At 53.2% G+C, this 18,810-nt stretch overlaps 1 protein-coding gene across 1 annotated transcript; it reads right to left on the bottom strand.

The window, feature by feature from the left end:
- Positions 1-275: 275 nt before the first annotated feature.
- On the bottom strand, positions 276-14,474 carry LOC131206625 (protein TIS11). Its single transcript, XM_058199247.1, has 6 exons — positions 14,415-14,474; positions 2,255-2,485; positions 1,855-2,152; positions 1,665-1,758; positions 534-1,176; positions 276-482 (listed from the first exon to the last, which is right to left on the bottom strand). The coding sequence occupies exons 1-6, from the start codon at positions 14,472-14,474 to the stop codon at positions 276-278; spliced, it is 1,533 nt and encodes a 510-aa protein (XP_058055230.1).
- Between the last annotated feature and the right edge of the window lie 4,336 nt (positions 14,475-18,810).

Genomic DNA, 18,810 nt, shown 5'->3' with positions numbered 1-18,810 from the left:
TAGTTAAATATTAAATAGTGTACAATAATAATATGGAAGCGCCTGTGTGGGCGAGAGGAGGGGCTCGCAATGCCGCGCTCACTCACTCACCCACCCAACACACCACCCACCGTCTCTCTGGCACCAGCGACTCGACGGGACACACACCCAACCACCACCACCACCCAGAGGTGCGCGCGTTAAATTCACAAAATCGCAAAGAAAGGGAAAAAAACCATCGATTAACATAAAAAAAAAATCCGGAACCGGGATCCTTGTCACACCCTCTCGCTCGCTTACAGGGCCAGGTTGGTGAACGCGTCGACGGCGGAGCTGAGCCGATTGAAGACGGGCAGCCGCTCCTCGAGTCCGCTCAGCTTCATCGACGACACCAGCAGCGAGGGCGACGACGGCGGTGGCGTCGCCATCGGCGAGAGGCCACCATCGATCGGACTGGCCGGCGGGCTGGCCGGGAAGTTAAAAGCCCCCACCGCCGGTTGGTGCTGCTGCTGCTGGTGGTGGTGCTGGTTGGCGGAGGCCGCGGCCGCAGCGACGGCAGCGGCAACCGTTTGGTGCGGGAACGTAGGACTTCCGGCCTCGGGGAAGAAGCTGGCCATCGATGTGGTCGGGCTGAGCGACAGCGAACCGATCGGCGAGGCGCGATCCGATCCGGTCGACATCGAAAGGGCCGGGCTGAGGGGTAGCTGATGATGCTGCTGATGGTGGTGCTGGCTATGATGATGATGATGCTGTTGATGATGATGATTGAGCTGCTGATGGGCAGCGGCCAGCGACGGGTGCGCGAGAAGCGCCGCAGCCGTCTGCAGTTGGGCGACCGACACCGAACTCAGGCCGCCGGTGGCGTGCTGCTGACCCGGCTGCTGCTGCTGCTGCTGCTGCTGTCCACCCTTGGATGCCGTGGTAGCGGCGGCAGCGGCAGCGGCCGCGGCCATACGTGCGTGATAGGCGGCCACGTTGCGGTTGTGGTTGCGCGCCTCCTCGGCGTTGTGTACGAAGTGGCACCGGGGGCCGTACGGACAGAAGCCGACGCTGTGGAACGTGCGGCACAGCTCCGTCTTGTACTTCGGGTGGCGCTGCAGATTGCGCAGCTCGTGCAGGCCGTGCGCAAACTGGCACTTGTCGCCGTACTTACACTCGCCGGCCTCCTCATACGGTCGGCACAGTTCGGTCTTGTATCTGTATCGGTCGGGTCGGGTGAAAAAAAAAAAAAAAAGGTTGAGTATGTGGACGTCACGAGAGAACCCGAAATAACCCTCTTCCCCGTTGGATGCCCAAAAGGCTGTCTAATCCATGTCCTGTTTCTATTGGTCCAACACATGTCTAATGTCTTGTGTGGGAAGGTCCTGAAGACCGAGAGGGATTGATGAGTGAGGGTGATAGTGATCTCTTATCTCCTAAACAAACAGCCACGTAATGTTTGGATTTTGACTTGACTTTTAAAACGCCAAACTTCATTGTGGAAATTGGAAACATTTAGTAAAAATGAAAAGGGATCGCTAAACGCTTGCAGAAAATTATGTCCCAAGCGCGCTGAGTCTTCAACTCAAACTGAAATCCAAAACAAGCGAGTGGGACTTTGGGATTTTGGACTGGCGGCACTAGATGGACCCCAGCACCCTATAGCTCCCCGATCTGCTAAAGCCCCCAAACAAACAAAGACGTACCTCGATGTATTCACTTGCTGCGGCAGCGGTTCGGATTGCGTTCGTTCCAACTTCCGATGACCGGAGGAGGAGGAAGTGTTCTGCGGGGCGTGCTGTTGCTGCTGCTGCTGCTGCTGCTGCTGATGGTGGTGGTGATGGTGGTGGTTGTGGCTGTTGTGGTGGCCACCGCCATTGTGGTGGTGGTGCTGATTGTTGTTGCCGCTGCTGGTCGAGGAGCTCGAGCTGGAGCTGTTGCTACTGCTGGTGCTGCTGATGCTGCTGGAGCAGCTGCCCCCCGTGACGGTGGTCAGAGCGTTTGCATTGGCCATCGCCGCATTCACTGTCGTCGTGTGTGCTTCGGCCAGCTTCAGCAGCTCGAAGATGTTGTCCATCGTGAAGGTGGACGGCTGCGACACACTGCGGTGCAGGGCACTGTGCGTGCCCAGTCCACCACTATGTTGCTGCTTGTGGGCCGTCACCCGGTCACCGCCATTTCCGGCGCCACTGTTCTGAAGATGAAACGCAGCAAACTGATGCTGTTGCTGCTGCAACTGTTGTTGTTGCTGCTGATGGTGGTGGTGGTGGTGCTGAGGCTGAGAAGAGCCTCCCACCAGACCTCCGACCGTGGCGTTACTGTTGTTGGATGCGACCATCACGGCAGCAGCGACGTTGAAGCTCTGCGACAGCAGAGTGGAACCCCCGCCGGAAGCAGCACCGATCGCTGCTGCTGCTGCTGATCCACTGAGTACGTGGTTGGTTCCGGTGTTGCCGCCACCACCACCACCGCCCCCAGCCACCATCTGTGTGTTGCTGCTGCTGCTGCGGGAGGAGTTCGTTTGATTCTGCAAAGGAAGATACAACCAAAAGGAAAACGTTTACTATATTATGGTCGGAAAAGAAAGGGGACTTTTTGGGAAGGAAAGAACCACCCACGGGGGGTGAGGGCGTAACACACACCCTCCACTATCTTATCACTAACGGGCCTGTGGCCCGATAAACGCGAACGACGACAGCGGCCTGCTCTGACATTATTTGTAGAAAACCACCATGTCTTGGAATGCGCACTGCTGTCGATGATGTCGGGGGGAAGGGCCTGACACCCGACCGTATCTCCACACAAAATGGGAATCGCGATAACAACGCGACAGCAGTGCGGTGTTGTGTTTTGCAAAAAGGGTGCGCGCGATAAGTATTTGGGGGGCGCGCAACACAGATCTCCTCTTCTGACGCCAATTCTTGGTACCATTTTTTGGTCTAGTATTGTAGGTCCGGCGTTCGATTCCCCAATGCAGGGTGTGGAAAGCTCAGGAATCGAAGACCCCGGAAGAGGCACGAAATGGAATTGGGCCACAAGAAAGCGTTCGGCCAGACCAGAGACGGGCGGGCGAGTTGCGTAAGGAACATCCCGAGAAGTAATTACGCGCGTGTGCGCCGCCGGCAAGCGAGCCAAGGAAACTTTCACAACCTTGCCGAAGGACGTACTTATCTGTACGGCGGCGGCGGTGACGGCCATCTGCACGCGGCGGGGTGTTGATTAATGCGGCCTGCTGCTGAGGGCGCCCCGCGCGAACCGATTCGGCCGGGCGGGGTCGTCTTTTCGGGGGGCTTTTGTGAATTTATTTATTATCTTTCCATAACAGTCATGCACACGACACGCATATGCTCTGTCTGCTCTGCTGCTGCGCTGACCACCGGGTGACGATTGGGTTGTGTCATAATTCCCTCCACGCGACGAGACCACAACAACAACGGGACGGAAAGTGAAAGTGTCCCAATTTCGCAGAGCGAGTTCGAAGCGATAAAAAAGCTCACCCCTGGTGGGGGTTGTGGTGGTGGTCGCGCCGTCGCCACCACCAGCTGACAGCTGTCACACGGCACACAGGAACCCCCTGTGACTGGTGTGTAGAGACCCGCCGAACACACAACATCTTTCGATCGATCGCAACGGCAACAGTAACTCGATTGATCACGGCGGCGTTGGGGTGGTCTCTACACCTATTGTGTTTCAAATAGAAGTCAACCAAATGGAGCCACAACAAACCGGAATTATGAGTGTTCCGTGGTGCGTCGGTTTCGACAGAGAGAAAGAGAGAGAGAGAGAGAGAGTGTTATGCAACACGCCAGCAGCGAGCGGGCGACACGCGATACGAAATCGACCGCAGAGGAACCTCACGTAACCACACCAGACCAAAGGAGACCCCTGGAGGAGCTGTCCGCCACGAACATCCTTGGGGTGGTATCCTCCTCAACAATTGGAACCCTAATTCCGCTTCAAAAAATGGGGTGCCGCAGAGGGAGGGCCTTTGCAACCTCTCAAATCTCAGACAACACGGACGACGGACCGGACGAGACGATTAAAGAGCGGGAAGTTACGTAAAGCACACGCGGAAGGGAGGAAGTTGCCGAAAATACCGCCGACCGGTGTGTACTGGTGGGTGGTGACGGTCCCCCTCCCAGAGTCGCGAGATCCGGAATCGGCCGGATCAACATAAAGAGCACAAAGTCGCGTTACATGACTGCGTGAGGTGCCTGCCGCCGCCGTCAGCTAGAGGAGAGTTCAGGGACGGACAGACACGTAAACAAGACGCGCAAGACGCTGTCGGAGACGCACGCGAGCTACACAGGAAGTTACGCAGCGAGAGTCACAGAGATATTAAATGTCACCGCTTCTTCGAGAAGCCGAGCTTTGTGCCGAATCCGCCAGAGTTCCGGCGCGCAGGTCCAGAGCGATAATCGCTAAAGGTCAGCTCTTGGAAAGTACCGTTAGGGGGAGGTGCTGCCCCGGGACACTTCAGAGCCGACCAACGCCGAGAGTTATCAACTCCACGACGGTGGGAGGCCAAGAATGATTTATGGCGCCCTAGCAAAATTGGAGGTCACCAGCAGCAGCGGACAACGATCTGCTGCTGCTGCTGTTGAGTGGAGTGTGTGCCTCTACTAAACCCCCCAAAGTCCGGGGACCACTCAGGCGGATCACTCAGACGCCCCCTTCCGTAAATATGTAGACACGCGCGGTGGTGGCGGCCGCTACAGGGTGATACATAAAAGCACCGTTTTTCGAAACCGGTTTCCAGCAGCAACAACAGCGCGGAGTTCGGAGTTCACAGCAGCACCAGTTCCTTCTTCTTGGCGCTAGAGGAGTATACAGCCTGGCGAATCGCAAAGCGTAACGGCGGAGCAGCCCTCCAGCGCGCCCCCCACCCGATGGTGGCTTCCGTTTCGAAAGTGAACGCAAGTTGGTGGCCGCCGCCGCCACCACCACCACACAGCCAACGTCAGCCGCCAACATGGCTCTACTCTCTTTGTGTTCCGCGTGAAGTTACAGCCACACCGAGCGGCTCTTTAATGGCCCCCGGAGCTGTGGGGCAAAGGACCTGGTCGATCGCGCCCATAAATAAATTTGAATGGAAGTATGCGCGGGCGCGCGATTGGATCTACCAGGCCACCACCAGGCGGCTCTGGAGCTAGAGAGACCTGTGTGCTCCAGTAACTCCAGTGGAGACCCCCTCGAGCACCACGTCCGAGCGAGGTCCGAAACTAGGCGCAAACGTTGAGAGCGGACGACGATGCCAGCGCGCGCCCATTAGACTCCTCTACACATCACCAGCAGGCGCTAGTTCCCTCGAGGGCTCTAGGAGACTCGCGCGCTAGGGATAATTCGCGTGGCCTGCAATTACTGCTTGCCGCGGTGCATACACCTCTTGCTCGATGCACACCGCGAGCCGCGCGTGCGCTGGAGAAGTTGGCAGGAAAATTGACACTACAATTTCTTCGATCCAATCAAACCCCGCCTCGCCTCGCCTGCGCCACGGACCTCTCTCTGGTCGGCCGCGTAGTCTAGTTTTTCGATTTCGTCCGGGAAACCGAAAGGGAAATTCAGATCCCGGGGGGGCCCGGGGAATGTGTGCAAACTAGTTTCGCTCGCTCGCGTCGTGACAGAGAGCAGGGGGCCGGCCCTGTCTGAGGGGTCCTCCCCACAGCGCACAGAGAGGTTGAGCGCGAGGGTGGTGAAATCGAAAGTGAAAAAGTAAAACCGTAACAACGCGGCGACGACGACGACACGGCAGCGTGACATCCTTCTCCCCCTGTCCCGTCCGTCTTGTGCCCCTTCGTTCGCTCCTCTTTGTGGCCGGGAAGTTGGACCTTTTTCTACCCGTTCACTTTTCCACCAACTACCGAAGAGATGTGGCGGCGTCGGAGGGCGAGACCTGAAATCACTGCGCCCACCCCGCCCGCCACCGCGAGAGCCTCGATTTCCTGGGCCTCGCCCCTGAGACGGCGGTGGTGGTGGTGTGTGTGGCAAGTGCAATGCTAAGCACGCGCCCCCTAGGGTTCTTGGTGTCCGGACCTTAGAGCGCCAGTGATTCCGGTGCCAAATTAATTATACAATCCGCTAGCGAGACGCGTTTAATTAAGACATTTACGCACCCCTGAATGAGGCGCGCGCAAGGTGTTGTCGTTCAAAAGTCCACTAGGACCTTTGAGAGACTCACTCTAAACACGCGTCTCTTGCGCGATTCCGGACCCAAAAAAGACGATCCCGGAGTTGGCCCCGGAAGTTCCACGGCTGGGGAGTAGCAGCAGCTGACGATAAGCAAAAGCAAAGCCAGTCACGTGGTGCTTCTTCTCGTCTGGCCGTTGGACAAGAGATTGCGCGCGTGCCCCCACGGGGAGTGTTTTGGACCACGAAATCCCCCCGAGGGAGTTGGTTGTCAATGGATTGGCCAAACTCCTATTGGCACCCAATTGCCGAACCCAATTTTACCTTCTCAAGGTCGCACGCGTGCGCCGCACCAACTTGAAGCTTGAAGGATTTGGAGAGTACGTGGCTTGCGGTGGCCGGGGGGTGGTTGTGACTCAAGACGACCTCCGCGCGCTTCGCTCGCGATCGATCGTCGGGCGATTGCATAAATTGGGTGTGGTGTGGTGGTGATGGAGCCACACGCATTTAAGCCACGACCTGGCCCCCCGCCGCTACACACTCTGCTGAATAATGAATGAGAAGTGTGGTGTGTACGGGCCGCCGTGCGCAGGACACGCCGTTTCAAAAAATATGTAGGTCTAAGAGTTGAGGTAGTAGACACACCGAGTGAAGTTGTGTTACTGCACGTCGATGAGCCACCTGAGCTGGCTGAATCATACGGATATTCAGATGCGAACCGGGAAATTCGCGGGGAAACGCCTCGCACCGCGGCCCTAGAGAGACTCTAGTGGCAGCAACCCACAATTAATTGTGTAGCTCGGCGCGGGCTTGTGATCCGATATCGCGACCATCGCGTTGTTGCGTGACTTTGGATAATTATTTCGGAACCGACACAACGCTGGATCGCGGGCTAAATTACGATCACGATCGCTGCTGGTGCTGCTGCTACTGCGATCGGCTGTTGCATCTCCACACGTAACACGGTGCTGCTGGTGGTAGTCGCCCCATCAAACTGGAAAGACCGCGTCCGTCCGGTGTGTTACTACACACTCGGATCGATCACAACCTCCGGCACCGGGACTCCGGGACTAAAGCCACCCCAAAAGTAGGCCTCTTCTTTGGGGGGAGATTATTGAAAGTGTTTCCGTAAACACCCGACAACAAGCGGGGAGGACACGTGTGGTCGGTCTCTGGCTGCTCCTGGCCGTGATGATGAGTTATACAACTCTCCTCCGGGGTGAAGATATTTTTGTTTGTTTTCCGCCGGAGTTTATTGTTTTGCGGCACAACAAGCCAGGCATAGTTGTGAGTTATGAGGCGCGTGTTCCGAATACCCTTGTGGTGCTTGGATTGAAGCAGCCACTACTCTGGACTGAAACGGATTAAACGGCGATGAGTACTAAATTTTAGTACAATTTAGTACATTTTTAGTACAACGGTTACAAAGACAAATTCGATCTTTAAAGACTCCTGAGTAAGTTGTAGTGGTCTCTGGGTGCCAGTATTCAGGCACATCGATCCCGCAACTTCCGCAAGTATCCTGTGTGCCCGCCAGGGTCATTTAGTTGCCTTAAAAGGACAGGCTCTCTTTACGAGCAGGGGACCACTGTGTTTAATTAGGCATAACGCACAGAGAGACAAGAGTGTGTTGAATGCACCGTTTGTTGTGGTTTCGCATCCGGGTTCACCCGGTACTACACATTGTCTCAGGGGGGTGCCTACAGAAATTGATGCTCGCCCGCTCAAGCATCGAGGGGGCCATACTTGTATTTCTAGAGCACCAAAACCTTCCCCCCAAACCCAGCACCAGCGAGCTCTCTCGCTCTGTGTGCCGCAATCGAACGGAACCCCAATCAATGTCTGTACGAATTTCAGGCGACACTTTCGGATGGCGTAAAAGCGAATTCACACACGCGTGTTAAAGGCCAACCCGAGAGACCCGGGGGGCGGTGGTGGTGGTGTGAGACCGCGAAAATCGAACTCGACTCGATCATTACGTAAACCAACGCGGGCGGCGATCGCGCTTGCCTGCTACTGGGCAACGACGACAAGTTTCTCCATCACTTATCCTCGAGACGTTTTTGGCCAAAATCTCGTTTCCAGATTCGCGCGTGCGTGAGGGTGTTTCACTCCACAGCCGAGAAACTGGAGTTGCGCAAAACTTTTGCGCGTGGAACGAGAGAGTTGTCACCCCGAGTCTGTGGGGCGCGTCGTGTGTCCGTCGCAGATATTTGCTTACTCCTTTGCAAGGGGGTCTCAATCGCTTAATTTTTTAAAATAATTATGGACGCCGCAGGAGGAGATTTGGGACACCTCGGATGGCCACCACGTGAGAGTGACATTGAGAGGGGAAAGCGACGAGACAGACACAGGCACGGCTATTACCTAACCCTCCTCTTCCAGTGCGGTCCGGTCTTGGTCAGGCGATGTGGTCAGAGCGGAGCGAGCGAGAGAGGGGTCGTCTCGCTGGGAGGTGGATGTTGCGAAGCCACACCACCATCATATGACCTGCGCCGCGCCGCGCCGCGATGGTGGCCACCAAAAAACGAGTTACGCGCGCGATGGCGGTGCTACATCATCTTCTTCGAAGTTATGCGCGACGGACATGTGCGGCTGGCCACCACCTCTCTCTACCCACACGTGGCGCCGTCGTGTGCGCAATAATCTGCGCTCCAAAGAGCCAATCTCGCCTCTCTTTCGCGTCTTGGCCAGTTGCTGTTGCTGAACGGTTGTGATGGTGGTGGTCTTGATCGCGGTCGCCATTGTTGGTGGGGCGCAACACACCCCAGAAAAACCGGGCGTCGGAGTCCACCACGCATACAAGCGCACCCCACACGCCACGCGAGAGAGGTTAGGTTGATGGCGAGGCCGAGTGGCCATCCCCCCGGAGGCAGAGATTTCGCTTTCGATCGCTAATCGCGCCCGACGACGTGCGTGGCGTGGTGGTGGTGGTGTGGAAGGAAAGTTGTATAATTGGCGGAAAGAGAATAGAGAGGCAAAAAACACGACGAACCAGAGCGAGACGGAGTGGGGAGCGCGCGGGGACACGCGGCACAGTCTCCCCCCTTAATACTATTAGATCACTTTGGATCACTCCGGTCGGGGATTATGTTACGAACTCTAGAGTGTTGCACACCAGGATCATCAGAGGGGATCAGGATCATCCCAGCGGCCGTCGGATCATTCGCCAGGGGCTGCAGCGTGCCAAGTGATTTGCGCGATACCATCGAACGGGAACTCGCATCTCTTGAAGTGGGCCGCAGGACAAAGCTGCCCCTTTCATGTGGCAAAGACCCTTCGAGCGCACAATGGAAGCATTCATTTGGGTGTTCCACGCACGTATTAATTTTAGGCGAGGAAATACCAGAAACTTTACCAAAAATGGCCTTCCTCTTCATGACTTATTCAACTCTTACCCGGGCGCCACACTATGAGAAACTTGGAAAAAATGTATGACAGGCCAAGAAACTATGAATCCGTGGGTTACTTTGAGTGCTTTTGAGCGCCTTATGTTTATGGGATATTTTCTCGTTTCGGGGGTATTTTTTTCAATTTGACAGTTTACGGAAAATTTCGGCAAATTTTTATTGCTTTCCAAAAATATGGCTAGTTTTTCTACAGCGGATTGAATTTTGACAAAAATGGCACTAGAAGGAGAAGGAAAGGAAACTGAAAAATCAAAGCATAAACAAACGAACTGTCATTTCACTCACTGGAGCTCACGGAATATTTCGCGCAAAAACTTCTAGTGTGGACGCTAGCATATCAAAAAACCTGTAGAGAAAACTCATAGTGTGGTCGAGGCGTTATACGGGGGTCTGACCGGCCAAGACGCCTCTCCTAATTTGATACCTTTTTTTGAGGAACTAATTAACACCTCGTCCGTAAGAGGAGTGCGGTGTAGAAACATGTACACCGCGCCGCGGTGCGTTGTTCTGGGGCACATAAATCTCTCGGAAGAGTCAGAAAATTACGAAAACGAGGGGCAACACGCTTGGCTAACCAGACGGGACAGAAGAAGATGAAGACGCCGCGGCCCGCGGTCAGTAATTCACATAAATTGTTGACCGTAAAGAACCACACACCAACCGGCCACTCTCACTCTCGCGAGGAGGAACCCCACCGCGGTTAGACTGTAGTAAAACTGAATTGTGGAGTGTAAAAGCGCCCCCAGCCCGATTCTGGCCTCCAAGCTCGCCAAACTGTGACCAACTCACGTGTAACGAGGGGTGCGCGGCGAGACGTCTGCCCCTTTCTTGCGTTATTGGAATATATTCTTACTTCAAAACGTATGAAGACACTCCAAAAGGATGAGGGTTGAAGGGTCCCGCGCGCAACAAAATCTCGCGCGCAAAAATGACTTGTGGTTTCACTCTGCGCGCTCAGTTTGGGCAGCCTTATCAGGAACAATCCACACTCCACAAAGAATCTTCACGTGGCCTCCCCCCTCTTCAGAGTGAGAGATTGGGGGCCCCCTTCATCGGACAGTATTGCGCACCACGGAACACGCGCTCGCGCAGGTTGTCCGGCGGAGAGACCAAGAATCATAAATAAAAAGTGAAGGCAAGCGGCGAACCACGAAGAAGACTCGGAACAACAGAGGCGCGCGTAGCAGCAGTAAGTGGCCAGCCAGCCGGCAGTGAGAGCGAAATTGAAAACGAACAATTAATTTATGCAATTATGCTCTCCGCCATACTTTGTATGGAGACGGCCGGGGCCGGGGCCGGGGCCGGGAGCAGCAGTAAAAAGACGTCGTCTTCCCTTTCGTTGGTGTGCCTCGTTAACGACCGCGAAGCGCTCTTCTTGCCGGTGGGCCCTCTACTTGGGGCCGCGTAAGGAAGCTAGGCGTTTCGCGCGTGTAAAAAAACTCTTACTTTTCATCACTACAGAGCGAGCACCACTCTCCGAAGACGGGGAGGGCCATCGCGCCGTTCCGCCATGATCCGCGAACCGCCCCACCGCTAGTAGTCCTAAGAGGGGAGGATTCATTTGCACAGAATAAAAAAAAAAAAAGGTGAGGCGCCTTACACGCCTTAATAGTTCGCCGCCGGCGAAGAGAAGCACCATTCAATCAAACGTCAGTACTCCGGGGGGCCTAGGGGGGGCCTCTTCTCCTGGAAGTAGTGCGCGGAAGAAAGTGAAGACGCTTTTACAAAACAACAGACGCTTCTTCGTGGTGGTGTGGAAACGCCACACTGTCTGGGGCCGTGGAGTCCCCCCAATGGAAACCCCCATTTCCATTGTGCGCGCGGTGCTTCCGGCCGCGGGTTAGATAATATATTTTTCGGAACACTCACAACCCGGAGAGATGATGTTAATAATGATGGAGTTGCGCAATCGGTGCGCGCCGCCATTTTGATTGGATCCGACGCTGGACCCGGACTTAACCTAAATTCCTCCACGCACCGCAGGGAATTCGTTTCTTATTGCTCCCTCACCGTCGAGAGGATAACTCAGCACCGCACCGAGTATCGTGAACCCCTTTTCTGCCCCGGAAGTGCGCGCGGCCACACGCGCGCCCGGGGCGCCCCCTTTCCGGCGCATTCTACAGTAGGTCCTTTGCGCGGTGCGCGACATTTCGGTGGGAAAATTCTTCCGCACCCAGAGTGTGGGGTGAACTGAAAACAAAAACAAACCCGCAGAGAGGGGACGACCCGGGGAACTTGTTGTCCCAGGTCCCGGTTCGCTCTGTTGCGAAAGGGGGAAAACCCAACGAGCATTGCGCGCCCAGCGGTACCACCAGCATAAAAGTGTATGACACACGGAGGTCGCTGCCACCATCATCATTTGGGCCCACTTCACGGAGGGCTAATCACACCCCATAACGAAATGGTCGTATATTTATTGTGAAATACTGGGGTTAACGATGACAATCACCACCGAGACCGGGGGCGAGTTGGGCCGTTACACAAAACAAAATATGGAAGAAGCCACCCGCATCATCATTAGTGCATTTGAGACGCTCGGAACACGGACTGGCCGATGTGGTGACCTTGTCACCGTGGACTACTCCTTCGGACAGCCGGACAAGCAATTTATAGAGCGAAAGATGGGCTCACTGGGTAGTGACGATTGGTGAAAATGCTCAGGCCGAGTTTGAGCGATCGTGGGTTCGATTCTCCGGGTTGTTTTGTCCACTTCTCAACGAAGCGAGTCACCAAAACATTAAAATTCTCCACAAACACACTCAAGAAACAAACCTAAATAAACAGGAAAAAAAACTAATCAATGCTAATGAGAGCGACCCATGGCTGGAACGGCCACGACGGGCGGGGAACGCATCGGTCGTAAAAAGCGATGTGTCAGAGACACCTCTACTCTCCACTTCGCGCACTGCGTAGAAGAGAGTTAGAACGGACGCGCAACAGGCCGGCCATAGGTCCGCGCAAGTCGAATCGGCATTTCGCGCTTCGCTCCCTCTGGCGGCCATCAGAGGAGCTTGCAACGTGGCGCCCAAGTAATAGAATTGCTGCGCGGGGGCCACGCCGGGACAACAGGGAAGATGATTTGTGGTGATTTTAAATCAAGAGCAATTAATATTGACGCCATAAAAACTCTATACGCGCTCGAACGTCCGTATGTCTTGTTGTCCACTTTGTCTGCCCGAGGACGCGTTGGTCACACACAACGTCAGGAGTGGCCCCGCGCGGATTTGTAGCATCTTTTCGGTCGCCCGCGCCCCCCACGATTCCGTAGACCAATTCCGAGGGCGGCCAGGGTTCACTCTACGAGGAATCAAGGAACGCTCGCTTCACAGCCACAATCTGCCCGTCTGCCCCGCGCCGTCACACAGCCTCTAGCCTCAATTGGAGAGGATTCAATTTCTTCTCATTGAAGCCAATTTGTGTAACTTGGCGCGCGCGAGTGGAAGAAACGGCGCTCAGGGCGATTGCGTCAAACTGCGGTCCCGGGGGAGTGCACAAGACCCCGAGCTGCGCGAGTTGGCCACAGAAAGAGACACTGTCACCCACTTCTTCTTCATCAGGAGAGGGCGGCTTCATAGAACCGATGGCTTTTTTTTCGGGAACAGGAACAGAGAGACACCGGGGGTTTGAACAAGTGTTTGTTGCGGTCCGCCAGAAAAAAAAGGAACCCCCGAGAACAGACTTGATCCACAACAAGTGTGTGGGGCGTGAACAACACCGCACTCCGCTGTGGGACCCCCGCCTGGCGCGGTCACGTCACACTTGAAGTCCCTCTCTCCCGCCCTAGCCGTTGCGCTATGACAACAAGCGTCTTTATTCAAGCGGGCAAAGAGATCCACAGATCGTTCATATCGCATGACATACAACGACACATGCACCTCCGAGAATCCCGAGAATCGCTGGCTGCGTGTGGTTCCATTCTTTCCCGAGATTACGGCAGCCTCCCGCTCCCTCCGATCACTCGATCATCATTATTTACCTTCAAAGAAACGCGACCCTTTAACCTCAAGTTTGATGGATCTTCAAACTCCGCGTTCCGGGGCGGGAGGATCGATCGGTGTTACCTCATCCAGAGACGTTCCAAGAAACAAAAGCACCACTTGTCATTGTGGCAGGGACACGCTCTCTTCGAACGGGATCCTTCTAGTGAGCGAGAAAACCTGTTATTAGCTAACATGAACCGGATAGTTCCGTGAGCTGATCGACGTTTGCAAGCCAAAAGCGAAAACAAACTCATTAAACTAATAACAGCGCGACTGACCGCCTCTGGGCTTTCGTATACTTGGCGATCCTTTCGGAAGCCGGCAGTTCTCGGCCTCAGCGTGTTTTGTCGCCTCGACGCGCGCAGCACATTTGCGGTGAGTGAAAACGGGGACCCACAGCGGCCGGCGCGTTGTTGAACTCCTTCCGCGCTCTGAAGGGTCCAGCAGCAGCAGCACACACACCAGAGAGCAGTGAAAGTTATGACTTATTTGCTGCTCCGATCCGAGCGAGGACCACCAAACCCCCTCGGGGTGAGCAAAAACTAAAACCGAGAAACCCCGCGCGCCGGAGCGCGGCGGGGCCAATAATAAACCATATGCAAAAATGACAGTTTCTCTTGGCCCCACCGGCCGGCCCGCCCAGCCCCTTCCTTCTTGGGAGGATGTGTGGCGCGCGATGGATGATGGTGAGGATTTGTGGTTTTTCGACCGGCCGCGCAGGAGTGTGCAAAAAAACGGCGACGAAGCGCACGTTGCTTTGTTTCCTTTGAGTCCACACGAAAAATTGACCAGAAAGAGCTGGGGAGAAAAGGGAGCCTCACCCCGAGTGGTGGTGTTCACACTTTCTAAAGGATCGCGCCGCCGCCATACTGTGTAATCTACGGGAAGATGGGAGGATTGTTTGTAGCAAACCCCGAAACTCTACACACCGAGCACTTACCTTTCGTGGAAACTCTCCAAACTCGTATAGTGACGTGCTGTGCATTATCGCAGTAGACATGGTTGTGTTGGCTAGGCGATGGCTCTTCTTATCGTATCGTATTTTCCAATGTTCCGACGAAACGTACGACGAGTATTATTGTTGGGTTGGGGTGCACCTATTATTGAACACAACAACGATGGTAGTACCACATTTGCTTTCCGAGTTGCCGAAAAATAACCCAACTCTCTCTGTATTCCCTGCACTACCTCTTTTTGGCCAACTCTGCACTCGCGTCGCGTTACTCGGACGGATTCAGGGCACAGGACGAACGGAAGAGGGGATTCACACACTTGGCGCGCTTTCGCTGGACGCGCACTCCTGGCGCTGGGACCCGGCAAAAAATACTCCGAAGCGCAGTAGTGGTAAGCGTAGCAAACACACTGATACACACTGTGGCACCGAAATTGCGGCTCTTCAAAGCACCGGATTAGTAACGGCGGCAAGGATGCGCCACACAGACACCGAGGGAGAGGGGATCACCAACTCGCTTTCTGAGCTCGCCCCGGGGGAACCGAGATTGGGAATTCGCACACTACTGATAATGCTCGTTTTTTCTGCTGCACTGACACATGCACATACACGGAAGCTCCACAGAAATTGGAGAGTTTCCGCTTTTCTTCGTCACTTCTCGATGACGCGTCTGTTCTCGAATTTTCGCTCGTACCAGTGCTCGCGACTAATTTCAGGCTGTGCTGGAGAGCTTTCCGGGCTGGGAAGGAGAGGTATTCACAGACTCCTAGCGATTTAGCAAAGCTCACTCGTCGTTGCTACGCAGAAAAATACCACTACTCGGGCAGGGAGTGAGTAAGTAGTTGGCGCGCGCTGATTCCGCGGACGACACTGTGGAGTGAAAAGGAGACAGTGGTGAGATATGGCTGTTGCGCTCTCCGTCTCACTATCTCGACCGGCTCGACGACGGCGGACAAAGGAGCGTTAAAATGCGCCAACTTTGATCACTTTGGCGAAGAAGAACCGCCACGGAACGGAAAAGCCGGGCCGGCACTTCCGGTCCGGGCGGTTATTGCGTTCTACACCGCGCCATACTTACACTGTAGTCGAAAGAGAGTCTCGTTTAGCGCCTCGCTGTTGCTGACAATAGAAGTCCCACGCCGCGCTTGCTTTGACTGTCTTTTATTGGTAGGAATTTTGCACGTGTTCTTTCTTGTAACGAGGAGGCACCGGCGCGACAGGACAGGACAGGATCCAGACACGTTGTTTCCTGCTAGAAAGTTTTCTAATTTCTTTTCACAAATTGATTTCCACACACTTGGCACACACGGAAGGTCGCTTCTTGCAATTTCACGTCTTGTGCGCGGAATTGAACTATGCCTCGGAATATGCTCACGCGGCTCGCCACACGCGCTGCTGGTGCTTGGAATTGGAAAGACAAAAGACCTTGTGGCTCTGCGCCGTCGACTCGTGGGCTCCGTTCCGAACTCGCTCGCTGCGCAGATTCAAGTGGATTCACCACAAACTTCCACTCCCAACTGCCACTCACAAAAAAAAACTCGACTTTTGCTTCCTACTTCCCTTTCTATTTCCCCTATTTCCCTTTGGCGTTCCCGGTCTCTGTTTTTTGCCTGGCTCTCTCTCGTTTTTGTTCGGTTCCCGAAGCGAAATTCCCTTTCTTTCTCACGATAAGTCAAATTTCTCACTCAAATTCCTTTTTGAGACCAAATTCTCACGAGTGAAAAGGGAAATTCGATTCGATGCGATGTTTCGCGTTTGAACTGCATTTTTTTCTACCTACTTTCTTACTTCTGAATATTATATTATACTTTTGCTTATACTATACTTATACTTATATATTACATACTACTTGTACACTTAATTGTCTAAATTGTCACTTAATTTGGCAACGTTTCGTGCATTGGAGCGAAGGCTGTTCCGTTTTTCAACGGCACCACCACCAGTTTACACAGAATATCCTCCAGGGGAATATCCTGTTTTGGCGAGTTCAGGGTGCTGATGTCGTAAGACTTAAACACATTCAGTTCCTTGGCCAGGGAGGGTTTGCATCAGTACGTGGCATGAAAATGGCCGATTGGGTTTCTAGCGGAACCACTGTTATAAAAAACGGGGCAATGGAGGCGGATACAAACTTCACTACCCGGGGATCTGCGGAGGGCTCTTCGGATTTGATAAGAAGCCAACAGTCAGAAGGACTGTTGGCTGCTAGGGTGAGCCCTTCACGAACAATCACCCCGAGGTAGGTGCCATTAGCTTGTTGGTTGCTGACAGTGGGATATACAGGATCTCCGGACTGTTTAAAAGCAGCCTCCCGAACAAGCAGTGCGCTGGCAACCTGTTCCAGAAGTGTTTCATGGCTGTACTTGTCCACCATTTCCTTCAAGGGTGCCAGCATTCTGTCAAATGGCTTGGAGGAATTTCGGATCAAAGGCCCAAACCTTTTCACCTCATTCACAAGATGGGTGAGGCAGTGGCATTTGTAACCAATTATTCCGAAGTTCTCTTGGTACAATCTGAGAAAGTCTTGGAAAAACGTGTCCGCGAACTCCCAATTAGCCCTATGATAGTTCGAACTTAAAAGGCAAACTCCAAAATATAGGGCCATGTACATATCATACATTGTTTTGGGCAAAAAATCCTTAAAAACAATGCCCACGTACTTTAGCAAATGTCCAAAATGGTGGCGGTTCAAACTCCAACTACACAGATCCGTGGTTATCTCAGGGAAGCGCCGTGGCGAGCACTCACTTGGTAGCTCCACTTCCTGCAACCGGGCATTCAAGTTACTTAAAGTCTTTTTTTCATTGCTCGTACGTTACTACCATTGCCTTCCACAAAATGGAAGAGCAATTTACGCATAAGGCCGGCGTGTAGTAGGTGGTCCTCGTCCCCTACCATGAAATCTTCCACCATGTCAATTTGCGTCAAGTCTAACAATGCCGATCGTTTTGGTACCCTTTCCTGGTTTCCAAGCTCGCCAACGTCTTCGTGCAGATGGTGGTTGCCATATCGTAACTGCCGGAACATTTCGTTCGTTCTTGCCTCAGCCGGTTGCATAGGGTACGCCATCCTTTTGCCCTTGCTGTGGGCAACAACCGTGCACTTGTGGCACCCCATCTGCGAGTGGTGGTTTACTGTCTCTGAAAAAAACAAACCCCCATTATGGCAAATCAGGCCATCACTGCCGTTGTCCTGGCAATTCTTACCTTTGACGAGACACAGGGCTGTGGCATCGCTGTTAAATCCGCGGATCTTCACTGCGGCCCCATTGATGGCGATCTTTTCTTCGTCCATTTGTTTTGCCTCTGTCATGAACGGCGTGAGGAACTCCTCCATCTTTGCGGGCCGTTTCTCCCCAACATATAGACCGATCGAAAACGGCTCCGTTTGAACTACCTGCGGGTCTTGTACCCTTCCTGTGATGGTCCAAGCTACTACTTTTCGCGGAAATACAAACAGTGGCACCTCATCAAAGTGTATCTCGATCTCGACACGTGAAGCGCCGCTTTTGTTGTTATAATTTTCCCGCAGTCCGTTCTCTGAAAAAGATAGTGATGAAAATGCAAATGAGTGAACAAAAGATAAGATGGATTCATCTTCATACTAACTCAAACCACGGTGTCAGTAGCGACCCCCCTGGATATCCAGAACCATCGCCGAATGAAAAATGCAACACTAGTCTGGATCATTTAAGTATAATTTTATTATTATAATTATAATTTTAATTATAATTAAGTATCATTTTCAAGTATAATTCCTCGGACACTACACTCCACGATAAACACTTGTTTAATAACATATAACACTACAATAACATTTTTTAATAACAAACAAACAATAAAACATCGAACATCGAAGTTCTTCTCACTGTGCAAATTCTGCTCATTCTCACTTCTCACTTGAGTGAGAGTGAGAATTTTGACTTACGGCGGGAAAGAGACAGCAGATGTTGGAGCGGGACATCCAATCGCTGATCTAATCTAATCTAATCTAAGCTCTAAGCTCTAAGCGCGTTAGTGTGCGCAAACAAAACAAGTGGCTTACACACGCGCACGCGGATACACACCACGGTGCAAGGTGGTGTTAGTGACAAGGTGGCTTTGTTTGGATTTTACACAGAATTTGCCGAATAGGGTGACCAGCGAGCGACAGAGTGGCGGCGTAGACGATGGCAGGGTATGTAAAGTTTTTATTTTTCTCGTTTTCAAACACTATAGCATTAGTTTTATTTTTTATCTATTTTTAAGTTCCTTTTTTGTACTCTAAATTATCGAGGAAAATAATGTTAGGTATTTGAAATTTTTGGTACTTTAAACGGAAGCATATTGATCGTAACTCATTAGAATCGCTTAGTTGGAGTATTGTGGTCCTGTCTGCCCCGGTA

This window comes from Anopheles bellator, chromosome 1, assembly GCF_943735745.2.
Source record: "Anopheles bellator chromosome 1, idAnoBellAS_SP24_06.2, whole genome shotgun sequence".
In the NCBI taxonomy this organism is placed as follows: domain Eukaryota; kingdom Metazoa; phylum Arthropoda; class Insecta; order Diptera; family Culicidae; genus Anopheles; species Anopheles bellator.
The sequence above is the reverse complement of the archived record's forward strand: the minus strand, read 5'-3'. Positions and strand labels throughout refer to the sequence as shown.

Bases quoted from the DNA above. Each gene is read 5' to 3' on its own strand.
- LOC131206625 (XM_058199247.1), bottom strand. From the start codon at position 14,474: ATGTCTACTGCGATAATGCACAGCACGTCACTATACGAGTTTGGAGAG. The intron at 2,486-14,414 runs GTAAGTGCTCGG...CTTCCTTTGCAG, and splicing joins TTGGAGAGTTTCCACGAAAG to AATCAAACGAACTCCTCCCG. The intron at 1,759-1,854 runs ATCAGCACCACC...AGCAGCAGCAAC, and splicing joins GACCAGCAGCGGCAACAACA to AGCACGCCCCGCAGAACACT.